The sequence below is a fragment of the Camelus ferus genome, chromosome 1, assembly GCF_009834535.1.
Source record: "Camelus ferus isolate YT-003-E chromosome 1, BCGSAC_Cfer_1.0, whole genome shotgun sequence".
Classification (NCBI taxonomy): Eukaryota; Metazoa; Chordata; class Mammalia; order Artiodactyla; family Camelidae; genus Camelus; species Camelus ferus.
Genome location: NC_045696.1, coordinates 59,735,675 through 59,749,040, shown reverse-complemented (window position 1 = coordinate 59,749,040; position 13,366 = coordinate 59,735,675). Strand labels below are relative to the sequence as shown.

At 47.7% G+C, this 13,366-nt stretch overlaps 1 protein-coding gene across 14 annotated transcripts in view; it reads right to left on the bottom strand.

Annotated features, from left to right (window-relative positions):
• KALRN (kalirin RhoGEF kinase) overlaps window positions 1-13,366 on the bottom strand; it is a 616,045-nt gene that overhangs the window by 128,545 nt on the left and 474,134 nt on the right. For all 14 annotated transcript variants that reach the window (XM_032480571.1, XM_032480620.1, XM_032480579.1 and 11 more), the window contains exon 34: window positions 852-1,098. In XM_032480571.1, coding sequence (XP_032336462.1) covers window positions 852-1,098 — 247 coding nt within the window. The remainder of the gene's footprint in view (window positions 1-851; window positions 1,099-13,366) is intronic.

Below are 13,366 nucleotides of genomic sequence, written 5' to 3'. Positions count from 1 at the left end.
GACTTCCAGGCTCCAGCCAGCCTGGACTTCTGAGTCAGTGGCTGTCATACTTCAGTGTGCACTGGAGTCCCCTGGAGGCTTGTTAAGATGCAAACTGCTGGCCCCACCCCAGTGTTTCTGGCCTGGTAGGTCAGGAGTGTGGTCTGAGAATTTGCATTCCTCAAAGTTTCCTGGGGATGCTGTCAGTCCAAAACCACCCCCCTCGCCCTGGAGAATCACTGTTTTCTGTGGTTCAGTCTCCCGGTGTGAGAAAAGTGAATAAACAGCCATGTGGAGGGAACACAGAGCTTATATAAAACAGAAGCCAAGGCTCCAATAATTTGTCCACAAAGATACACAAATGAGTGTCTCAGACCCCTGCAGGGCTGAGGGGACGGTCACACCTGACTTGGTTGTGCTCTGTGTTCCCCTGGGGTTTGCTCAGTCCTCTGTGAAGTGTGAGCATCCAGGTGGGGTGAGGGGGCCAGGGAGCCTGCAGTAGCTGTGGAGGGGGTGGGGTCAGTGAGAAAGGAGGAGTCGCGGCTTTTGGCCACGGGTGGAAGAGGACTCTTCTGGAGGTTGGGCGATACAGTGGGAGACTCAGAAGAGCTCTTAGGGGTCATCTAAGTCAACCTTCATTTTTAAGATGAAACTGACTCAGAAAGGTGAACTGACTTTTCCAAAGTCACACGGCGATTCCATAGCTCTTTCCCTTTCAGCTCCCAACCATGCTCCTCACGGGTAGGTCCCAGAGATCCCACAAGGTCAAAAAGGTTCCTGAGACAGCTGAGAATCATGATGCTCTTCAGTTAGCAAGGGCCAGCACCTGCCGCAGCCTCCGGGCCACACCCCTCTCCCTCCACTCTCCCTACCTTTCACCAAGGGGAAGAAGCAATCCATCTCCACGCTGCTTCGGGAGTGGGAGATGCACAGGGCGCTGCTGGGGACCAGGCCCTCCTGGGGGGGGCTCCGTTCCGTGGTGCGGACCAGACACCAGCCCGGCCGCTCACTCGGCCGCTCCAGCAGCTCAACCGTCTGTCCCACCTGGATGCTCAGCTCGCTGCTGTGGCCCGCGTTGAAGTCCTGGAGGACCACGGTCAACTCACAGCCACCTGAGAGCTTGGGGGTAGGGTGGGGGAGAGTAAGACATGGGGGCAGAGAGGAAGGATGCAGGTGGGCAAGAGGGGAAGGAGGGAGAGTGCATGAGAGCAGAGGAGACAAGGAAGGAAAAGAGAAAAGGTGGGGTTCAGGGTGCCAACAAGGCAGAAGATGGAAAAGGGGGTTGGGAATTGGAAAGAGAATAAGAAAAAAAAAAAAAACAACAGAAATTAACATAGCACCATTCAATCATTCAGCTGTTCCAGCTGCAGCAACAGTCTGGAGCCTGCCCAGAACCAGTCTTTGCTTCTAATTCCTTTTTATTTGGTTGGAGTTTTTTCCCTTTTTCCTTTACCAAGCTTCCAGCTAATTGTGTCCTCCAACCCCTTCCCCAGTGTGTCCCTTGATTTCTTACAAGGGCTCCGCCCTGTGCCCCCTGCCGACCTGCACTTCCACCCCTTCTTGGCCTAATTTCTACTCACCCTCACTGGATTCTAGCTGGTGTTGGGAATAATGGAAGAGACGGCATCCTTTCCCTTTCACCCCTGCCACCTTCCCCATCCCCACCACTAGCTGGACCATTAGCATAAAACGGAGGCACCAGTGACATACAAAAGAATGAGCCCTCAACTCAAAGGCAGAAGCAGAACACGGTTTATCTGGAAGGGGAATAGAACTGTTTTATGCCAGCTCAGCCACTGGGGACCAGGAGAGAGGATGGGAAACTGGGAAGGGGAGAAGGGGCACATCCTTCTTAGGCGCTGTCCTCAGTGCTCCACCCTGTTCTCCCTCAGGGCCTGGCACCGAGCCTGGGGCAGAACCAATAAAACTGGGCAGAGAGACCCCAGGATAGAAACACCCTCTACGAGCTGAACACTGAGACTCTCACCCTCACCGTGAGAAACCATTAAGTATTCATTTGCCTTCTAGAACTGAGCACAAAGCCTCCCTCTTGGAAGAGCTGCTGCCCTTAGGGAGAGCGTGAGAAGGAGGGAAGGGAAGGAAAGGGGGCCCCCCAAGCAGCCTGTTCTCTAAGGTTCAAGGGGAAAGCCCCCTCCCACCTCCAGGAAACTCGCCTCCAATCTGCACATCTCTGATTTAAGCCTTCAGATTAATGCACTAGTTCAGATACGCTGTTAGCTATTCCACACACATTCTGGGAGGCGTCTAAACACAGCGAACATCACAGTGAGGAGGGGATCAACGGTCCCACCAGGACCAAGAGCTCCGCATTCAGGACTGTGACAATTTTCTATTAAAGGAAATTGAATGTCACAGTGGGCTTCAAAAGGTTAACATGATGCGCCAGACTGATGGTTGCAGAGTGCATAATCTCCAACCACAGAGCAGGAAGCCCCCTCTAAACACATTTCCATGGATGGGCGTGGTACTGCCGTCAGGGTTAGATCAAGGAGAGAAACTGTAGGACAGAAGGTGGGAGATGGGAGGAGACAGAAGAAATCAACATGTTTTTGGTTCATTTTTTCCACTAATGTTGTTGGTTCCTTTAAATGCAGCAGACCCCACTCCCCGACTCTCCTGGTGCTATCTTCCCTAAAGTGTCATTTAGAGAAGGATGCTGTGGGGTGGTAATGCCTCAGGTCTGAAGAGTGGTTTTACAGTGCGTAAAACACCTTCACATAAATTATCCATTCCATCATCATAATAACCAGGCGTTATTAACGTCTCCATCTCATAGGTCAAGAAATAAAAGTCTCAGAAATGTGAAGATCAGGGGTTGGAACCTTGAGTGTGCATAAAAATCACCTAGGGAGGTTACTGAAAATGCAGATTCCCTAGCTGGTCCCCTCCTTGCTCCAACCCCCCATCACAGATTATGAGTCAGAAGGCTGGGGTTAGGGTCCAGACATGCATACTTTAAATAAGGAGTGTCCCTTCCCCCTGAAACTCACAATTCTGAGAAGGGGGGTCTCTGGGATACTGCAGGAGAAATGCTAGCTGGCTGGTTTCCCACAGTCACCCAGCTGGACTTGAACCCAGACCTCAACTACAAATCCCACAAACCACACCATAAATCACACCCATGGGGCAAATTATAGGCATATTTTCAGGAGTGTTTATGGTTGGAGGGGATGGGAGGCAGGTGGGGAGAAGAAGACATCAGTGGCCTGAGCTCCTGGACCTCTAAGGGTTTGCTTGCCCTATATCCAGTCTCTTAGACTTTGTGGATTGCAATTTACATCATGACCAGTCTACACCACATATGAACAGCTGTATCACTGAAACACAGATTTCACTCTGACACTATATATTTTTTTCTCAATGGCTGGTGGCATCCTACTAAATCGATTCCACTTTCCACTAATGGACCATCTGAGAATGCTGGGCTACATGACCACGAAATTTCCTTAAGTCTGAGAAGTTCTGTCACTGGGTTTCTATGCCTCTGTGGAGTTCTCCTCGGTGCCAACCTCAGGTCCTCAGATTCTTCCATGGTGGGCTGAGGTGGGGGCAGGAGAGGATAAAGAACCAGGCAGTGTGTTTCTACAATTCAAGATCCAGTTCCTGGAGAGAAGCCTGGAAACACCACTAGGTGGTGCTGTTTGCCTCCTGCAGGCTGCTGGGTCCAGGGCCCAAGAGGAAGTGGGAGGGAGATGATGGACAGGCACTTCTGCAGTGCTCAAGCTCTAGATCCAGCCAAAACCGATTATAAGTCAAACCCAGGATGCATATCCTGGCTCCCTGCACCTCAATGGCTTGGTCCAAGAGATGTACCGCCTGGGGTGCCCACCCCATGGTCATGAGGGAACTCCAAAGGGTGCCCGTTGAGGGGGTGAGGAGAAACGCATGAGTCAGTGGTCAGGATGGCTGCCCCTGAAACAGTCCCTCCTCATCCTCTCCCCAGAGCAACAGGGAAGTTTCAGGGCACACGGGGACTTGGGGTTCGCACTTGAGAAACTGCTTCAGAGAACACACATGGAATCAGTACTGGGACGTTCTAAGAGCCCCTGCCAGCAGGGGGAGGGGTTGAGGGTAGAGGGGCCAACAGACCTCTGAGGAGGCTTAGCGCACTTCAGGCTTTTACCTGCAGTCCTTACAAGCATTCATTCACGCTTCGCGCTTCGTGCAGGACTGGGATGAGCCACACATCTGCTGAACGTTAATTAGAGTGTGACCCTCATGAACCAGTAAAACCCACATTCCCTCACAAATACTAAATTATCAGTTTCATAGAAAAGTACGCGTGTGTCCTTCTTCTTTCTGACCGGTTCTGGGGTGTGTGTCCCTGAGCCCCAGGGCTGTGATTTTCTCTTCTCCTCCCATTTCCAAAGGAACCGCAGGTGCGTCCGCACCCCCACGGCTTCTCACCGCCACACTCCGATCCTTTGCCACTTCTCTCCCTGAGCTAAATCCTAGGTCCCAGGAACTTAAATGGGTTCACCCGACAGCCTGCTGTAGAAAACGCTGGAGACAACATCTCTCGTTTTCACCTAATTCTTTCCTCCTCCACAGCCATTTAAAAACATTAAGAAGTTTGAATATCCTCCTTTGCAAATCTTTAGATTTTTATTTTGTATTTCTTGGCATAGTCATTGTCTAATTTTCCCTTTGGGCCTGCAGGTCATGTTTCACGTCTGGCTTCATTTTCAGCACTTCCTCGTCAGAGCTGACCCCTGTGTGCTTTCCCAGCACAAAGCCACACACACAACGCTGTCTCTCAGCGGTCCCCTGCTTGACTAATTAACCATGGAGACACCGACTGAGCTGGAAAACCACTGCCCATTTGCCGTCCTTGCCTCCCTACTGGGCTTGTCTTTGGCCACCTGACCCCTCCCCGGCTAGGGCCAGTCACGGCCCCTCTGTCTTACACTCTCTCACTGTCTCTCAATGGCTGCATCTCCCACATACTGACTTACTGTAAAGATGACTTTATTCTTCATTGTCAATTTTTAATTGTCCTTGAAGAGCTGCTTCCTCCTGAGTACTCCTCCCCTCCCCCAGACCATCTTCCCATTTCATGGTTCTAAACCTTGCTTACTTCCTTTTTTTAAAATACTTTATTTATTATCATATTATTTAATTATTTTGGCAGGGGGTGGGGGAAGTAATCAGGTTTAGTTATTTTTTGAGGAGGTACTGGGGATTGAATCCAGGACCTCATGCCTGCTAAGCATGTGCTCTACGGCTTGAGCTACACCTTCCCCCCAACTTTGCTTGCTTTCAGCATTTCCTTGGTACCCTGGTCCCTCTGCCTCCTGCGAGTGCCTGCTCTTCCCCTGCCGCCAGCTGCCCGCTGTCGGCCCCTCAATACCGTGTTGTCTCGGCCCCACCCTCTTTCACTGCAGGCTTCCCTCTGAAGTCACCCCACACAGATGGGACGTCGGGCAGCTGGCTGACTTTCCCAGCAGGCACTTCAGATGTCCTGCTCTCCACTGAGCTGAGTTATGCTAGTTCTCAAAGAAGTCAAAGCTATGATCTAACTTCTTCTCAAGGGACACGCAGGCTGTGCCATGCAGATCCTTTTTACTGACAGAAATGTGAAAGCTTGACTTTTCTCTCTCTTAGCAGGGTCCCTGATTTCTCTAAGACGACCTCCTCCCCTGAGCTATTTTTTGGCCTTTTCATGATGTATGTTTGGGTCTCTTCTATTAGCCCGTTGGTTACTCTCTTGATGTTCCCCCTTGCTGGGTGCCCTTCTGCCCATCTCTCACCACCACAGAGGTCAGAGGTGATTTGACAGGCACCAGGAAGAGCTATCACGCCCCGTTCAAAACTCTGAGGTCACATCATAGTTTAACTGTGTATTTTTAAACTATCTGTGATAGATGCTTAACTTCCAAACTATCAGTTCGATCCTCCTCCAGATTCTAAGACCAAATTTATTCCTACTAGAGAAATGTTGGGAGCCTTGAGCCGACAGCAGAGACTCAGCCTAAAGTCAGGTGTGCTGAGTCTTCTCTGACCTTGTACCCCAGTTTCTGTGACCTTTCACCTTTCTCCCTTTGCAGTGACCCCTACTCTGCCAGTCTGGCCGCTGTGTGAGTCTCTGACTCAGCCCAAGGCCAGCTACACCTCTGTGATGCTAACGGCCACCTGGATCTCCTCCCATCGCCCGCTGCTGAGTCAGATCAGACTCTTTCCCTTCCTTTCCCAGTCTCCTTTCTGGGGCTGGCCTTTCTTGGTGGCGCCGGTTCCCCTCTTGCCCAATCCAGGGTGGACTTCATCCTCTACCCCCTGCGATGCTTCCCAGAAGGCACATGGAGTGCCTCACACCCTCACTTTCCTGCTGCCTCTCGGCGGCAGCTGAGTGGCCTTCTTTCCAGCGTGCGCCGCTATTCACCAGAGGAGGCTTCATAACCAGCCTTGGCTCTGCTCATATTTGCCAGAAACTATTGCTTTCATTTACGTCCATTTTCGTTTGGTTCCTATTTGGAGATTAACTGAACCTCTTTCTTGAATAAACAGTGTGAGCTATTTACCCCTGTGAGCTGCCCTCCATGTTACAGAAAAAGAACATGATTAAATTCTCTGCAGGGTTTCCAGTGACAATCAGAAAGGTAGGACTAAACCTACCCAGTGTTCCCCTGCTATCATTTCAGGGCCTCACCTTCTGTGTGCTCTGTTAACCTGAGTCTCCAGAGGCAGCCCAGCCTAGCGGTAAGGGCAGGGGCTCAGGAGCCCCTCACCAGCTGTGCGACCAGGGGCAAGTTATTTACCTCTTGGTCTCAGTTTGCTCATCTGTTGAATGGGTATAATCACTATGTCATAAGTTGCTATGAAGATTAAATGAGATTATACTTTAAAAGTGTTAAGTGAGATAATACTTTTAAATACTTTTAAAGCAGTTAGGACACTGCCTTGAGCAGAGTTAGCTCTCTAAATGTTTGCTTAGAAATAAATTCCAGAGGTATTGATTAATTATTATGACTTAAATTTGAGGGGAAAGTTAGGAGTAGAGAAGAAATGGAAAAAAGAAATCAATTTGGATGGTACATTTGTCTGGGAATAGATTGTACCAGATGTGTATAGGCATGTAAATTATTATGTAATAATTATGTAATGAATTATTTAATTATTAATGAATTATTATGTAAATTAATTTTTTCCTTTAAAAAATCTTAATGGAGTCTTGCCCTTACCCTGGCCAACTAGAAGAACTGTCCCTAGCTGTCTTAGGAAAGGTGGCACAGATGCCTTTAAAGGTTCCCCAAGTCAGCACATGCTTCTCCTGTTAAACACAAGGGGATGGTGGGACCCCAGATCCCTTAATGGAAAAAGAGGATTTACTCCTGCCTTTTCATTCTGCATTGCTTTCCATGGACCTTGCATCTGAAGATGCTCTCCTTTCCATGAGTCTAACTGCCCACAGTGTCTGCCATCCAACCCCACTGATAACTGTGAACTTCAGTTTCTGACGCTGCTTTGCCAAGCGCTTGGATCTGATGCTGACACACAGGGACTTGTGCTGGGAGGCGCCCATCAGATAAGTCAGACCTCCTCCTCTCCCAGCTGCTGCTCTCCAGCTCCCTCTGCCTAATTCTTCCGTGACGCTTAGGCAGTGCGAGGCCCGGAGAGAGTTCTGTGAACATCACCTGTGAATGGCAGCACGCGAGGCCAGAGCCGGCTCAGCAGAATGTGCAGTTGGAGGGAGTCTGTGTGGCACAGTTCAAAGGTCACTGCCAACTCCTGTGCACAGCTGTCCTTCTCTCCCTCAGCAACCCCTGCATCTGCTGCCAGAGCCTGGAACCCCACCATCAGAGATTATTTTCATTTTATTTACTAATCCCCTGACCACAAACCCCCTCCAAGTGGAGTATGTTTATGACTCCTTTCTAGGCAAAAAGATGAAAAGCAGCCTACAGGTGATGTGCAGCTGTGCACACATGGCTTTAAGCAAGAAGATGTTCACAAGAGCATTTTTTAATGAGAAAAACTTAATAGCCACAACATTGAAAAGCCCTAAAACGAGAATATAAAAATCTAACAGGAAGGGAAGGGTTAAGTAATTGTGATACCTCTGCTAAGTGAATGTTTAATTAAGCAGCCCTTAGGTATTTATAAAGCTTTGTAATAGCTTACACATTGCTTTCACATACAATGTGAAAAAGAAAAAAACAGGGCAGGATGTAAGGTTGCTTATGTAACTATGAGAAGAACATGAACAACTTGACAACTCTGTTCACAGGAAACTAACAGGAAGGAATGTCATCAGAATGTTAAGATTGGCCTTGTTGGGTGGAGGACTCTGGGTGATCTCCCCCCTCCTTTCCAATTTCCAGTGTTGCCCAATATTCCCTACCCAGGAGTTAGTTTATTTTATAATGAAAGGAACAAAACCATCCACACTAACCACCTGTAAGACAGGTCAACAACGTAAAGGGGGAAAATGCGAACATTCCCAGGAGGCATCATACTTTCAGGGAAAGAAGGGCTGGTAGATGGCTGGACAGTTCCCAGCGTTGCCCCAGGACCACCACACGCGCCTCGGGAAAAGTGAGAGTCACTGCTGATGTCTGAGTGGAGGCTTCAAAACCCGTCCCTATAAACCTCTGTCCCTGCGCTCCTGTGAAACCCAGAAGAGCTCTCCCGACACCAGGCTTCTCCACTGGAGTTCAGGGCTCCGGCTTTCTCTGGAAGTGGACTTCTGAGGTGGAGGTGTGACGCCATGTCTGGGCACTGGGGCGTGCTGCTGTGAGCGCTGGGCCGTCTGCAGGTTGTACCTTGGTAGCCCACGGGGCCGTCAGGTCCAGAGGAGCCTGAAGCTGACACTTTGCTTTATCTCTGTTCGCTGGGGCTGCTGCTGACACAGCCGAGTTGCTGTGTGGTTTAGTTGTCCCCACGTTGCTGAGACGGAGGGCAGGGGGTGGCCTGTCGTCAGTGTCTCTCTCGGGAACTGGCCAGTAATTAACAGTGGGCGGGATGCGGGCGGGATGCGTGCGAGAGCGGGACTAGGGAGGCCCTGGTGCTGGTGCAGGTTTTCCCCGTGAGTGACTCTGGGAAAATCCCTTCCCCTCTCCTTACCTGCGTTTCCTCGTTCTTAAGATGAGGAAATTGGACTTCGGGGCCCTTCTCAGTGTTAATTCTGTTCTATGAGTGGAGAAGTTTCTATATTTACTCTGTAACACACAACCCTGTTTAATTTTCTTGAGCACCTCTCATTATTGTGTTTATTTGTTAACTTACTGGCTATCGCATCGCAAACCTGAATGTCAGATCCAGGAAGGGATGTGAGATCCAGCTCTCCCTGTCTTGCTCCTGGATCTCCCGAGTCGAGAGGGATGCCTAGCACATGGCAGGCGATCCATAAGTAACATTCCATGAGACACTGCCTGATATGTAACTATCTCCTTCCAGCGCCTGAGAAGGCTCTCGTTGGCTGCCCGCCTATTCTCGTCAGTGTCTTCTGGATCCCATGGTTTATGTTCTGAGACCTTTTTTGAAAAAATTATCTTGCCATTTGGCTATATCACCACTAATTCCTAACCCCAACAAAAACTACACAAGGGGGAGAAGTTATAAATCCACAAGAAGGTTGAAATTCACTGGATGTCTACGTACAAACTAAGAGATGGCCACATCCTTGTCCCTCTTGGCTCCCAGGACACTGGCAGACAAATAGAAACATATTAGTCAGATTTGAGGCTCTTTGGTTGGAGAAATAAAAAAAAAAATGTACAGATACTCAAATACTGACATTTGGAGACCCGTCCCCCAAAGCTCCAGTGCCCTGCCCGATCACAACACCGTGAAGCCCTCCAGTCAATAGGCTCCTTCCATTATACAGAATATCCAGTCAGCTTTCTCGGTGCCGCATTCCTAAATATGAATACAATTCAGCTAGAGATCACCAGATTTTTCAGAAAAGCCTCTCAGACAGAGACCAAACTGGGCAAAGAGGACCAGGAACTCAGAGGAAACAAATGCAGGCAGGACAATAAAACTTCAACCACACTATACTATCCTCAGAGAGGTAAGAGAGGATGGTTTATCCACGAAAAAAGAGCAAGCTCCCACTGAAAGAGGAAACATTACAGAATGAGAGGCTCCTAGAAACCAAAAATGTGGTTGAAAAGAAACATTTCACACATGGGTTAGAGATAAAGTCAAATTTTCCAGGAAGCAGAACAAGATCACCAAGAGAGGAAAACAGGGGAGAAAGTATAAGAAAATCAGAGAATCAATCTAACACGTTTTAGACAGAATGGAAAGGAATAAATCGTAAAGGAAAATTCCCAGGACTGAGGGTGTGAATTGCCAACTTGATCTAATGTTCCAAGTGCCCGGTGTAATTCATTTTTAAAAAGACCCAAGCACACACAGCATCAGAACATACTGGCAAAGAAAAGGACATCCTAAAAGCTTTGATAGAGGAGGGACCAACATCAGGTAAAGGCCAACAAATCAAGAATCATAATGACAACAGATTTCAACAACATTAAACACAAAAGAAAATGGAGCAGTTTCTTCCAAATCTGAAGTGACAATGATTTCCAACCTAGAATTCTATGCCCAGACAAGCCACCATCAAGATGAGGGTACATTAAAAGCATTTCCAGACTTTTAAAGACTCAAAAACTTGCCTCATTAAGCATTCAATGAGTATTAACTGTTATGATTAGCATTTGTTGTTTTCCCAATTTTCCTTTTATTCTCTTTTTTTCGGTTTCTCTTAATGTGATAGGCCTTTGATATATACAAAATAATCCCTTCATTCTCTCTTTTTAAAATGAATGAATAGGTAGACCGATTTGAGAAATGCCTGAAGCACAAAATGGTTTTTGATTTTAGCAAAGCATTCATCCAAGACTTAAGGGATAACCTTTCAGCCAAAACAATGACGTGAGTGCTGAGATGGTAATGGACCTGTCAGGTGAGTCCGTGGCCTATGAGAAGTGAGAGGAATTTTAGGGTTCATCTGATCCAATCCTCCTATTTTACAGATGACGAAAATAAATCCCTGGAAGAGAAAGGGATTTATCTAAGGGAGATAAGTGTCTGGAGGATGACAGATATGCAATAAATATTTGTTGCATGAATGTGTGGGTTAGTAAGTAAATGAGTTAAGTCAGAGATTATCCAACCCTCTTATCTCATTCGTGGAAAAACTGAAGACCCCAAGCTTGTTGGTAGCAGGGCCAAGACCAGATTCAGGTTTTCAAATTTAGGCTCAGAACACATTTCACTAAACCTTGCTAGATAAGTGCATTGTTCTAGGAGAGTAACACAAGGCTTCCACCAAATGCGTCGATATATGGAGCGGCATCAGTGAGGGAGGAGGACTGTTGAACCCTGCTGCAGAGAACACAAAGCCAGAAGAGCCAGCCGGGATTACAGATCACAGAAGCCCAGGGCCTTAATGGGCTTCTCTGACCCCCTACTCATGGCAGGACCCTTTTAAAGATACCCAGCTCTCTGTTTTATGACACCGTTCCTTCCTGGTGGAGAGCTGTGATTTTAAGAACATTTAATTTGTTTTTGTAATTTCCATCCACAGTTCTCAGTCTGACCTCCAGAGCAGTCCAGAAGAAATCTTTCTTCAACAGAGCTTCACATATGTGACAACTTGGTCAAAAATTTCTTAAGCCTTCCCTTTCCCAAATATTCCTTCGAATGGCTCTAGAATGTGTGGTTTCCAATATTTTCTTTATATTCTTCTGGATAAACTTCAGTATGTCACTGTCCCTTCTAACTGGGGGAAACTCAGTCTTTCAGATGGAGTCTTTCAGCCCAGACTAAGTCCCGCGCTCACTTCCCCTAAGCAGACACTATCACTTCTATCGGTGGGTCCAAGAGTCTCTTAGCTAAGTCCAGCTGTGGGCATCTATGATGCAGGGCCTACTGAAAACCCCAATCTGATTGGGGGGGTCTTCTCAGCCCTGCTCCTCCCCCTTCTCTACTTGGGGCTCTCAGGCATTTAACTCAGAGAATTTTCTATTTATCTTCATTAAATTACATTTTCTAGCTAAGGCATGGTAATCTTGACTCTCTCATCTATCAGAGTGGTGATTCTTCCAGTTTTGTGTTATCTGAAGACCTGAAATTTATGCTTCAATGTGTTCACTCAAGTGAGAGATAAACATGGAGAAAAAGGTAGGACCAAGGACAGAGCTCAGAGACCCGACACTGTAGGCTCCTAACAGAAGGGCAGATCCACCCAGAGGAGGAACTAAACTTGCTCCTGGGCACAGTTGTCACCAAGGGTGGAAGTTACAGGTTCAGTTCAGATTTGGCTCAATTTAACATTTATTCATTTGTTCATTCAACATGACTTTATCAAATGCCCATTAGAGCTCTCCAGCAAGGGAGAGGGAAACGCAAACAGATACAGAATTTGGTGTCTGCTCTTTATCTCTGTCCCTCCTACCAGGCTTCAGAACCATCTAGAGTAGGCACAAGCTGTCAGTAGAGATGGGGCTGGGAAGATTAACAGCCTGGCAATGAACTTCGGGCCTCTGACACTTAGTCTGGAGATAACTGCCCTGCCAAGAGGGAGGCATGTCCCGCTCTTTGTGCTTGCCCGAGGCTGTCTAGAGGCTGTCTACACTGCGGATCTCATTGTACTTGAGCAGGAAGGCATTTCCCTGCAAACACATGCCACAGCACGTGGGAAAGCGCCCAAGGGAATGGCTCTGAAAACCCTGAGGTTATTTGCAGCAGAGGGAGGAGAGGTGGCTGGGAGAAACAGGATTACCATGAGCGACTCTCCAGATAGATAAGGAATTGTGGGCTGCCCTAGGCATTCCTGCAAACTGTCCACTGTATGCCACAGGTTGTGCCACACAGAAAAGTGGAACTTCAGGGGAAATCCTACCAAAGACCAGAGAGGACTTCACAAAAATGCAAAACGCTATCACTCCTAAGTTAGTCAGATGTGAGTCACCCATTTCCCACTTGGTGGGTTACTCGGCCTAGAGTCATACTGCTAGGTTTGAATCTGTCTCCACTGTTACTATCTGTATAATCTTGAGCAAGTTAATTAGCCTGGCATTGGTTCATTTCCCTTATCTGTAAAACAGGGGTATTACTAATTCCTACCACAGAGAGTTATTGCAAGGATTACATGAGTTACCACAGATAACACTGACACGCACTACATGCTCAACAAATGTTACCTGCTGTTTAACCAGTAATCATAACTTGACATGTTTTCTGCACTGATACCTTGTATTTAGGGAATAGAAATCCATTTCTAAAGCACCCTTAATGACATATATTGAAGGAAACTAGTGGACTGGGAAAAAAATTAAAAGCAACCATATATTGGGGATGTGGGTATATAGCTCAGCAGTAGAGCGCATGCTTAGCATGCTCACGGTCCTGGGTTCAA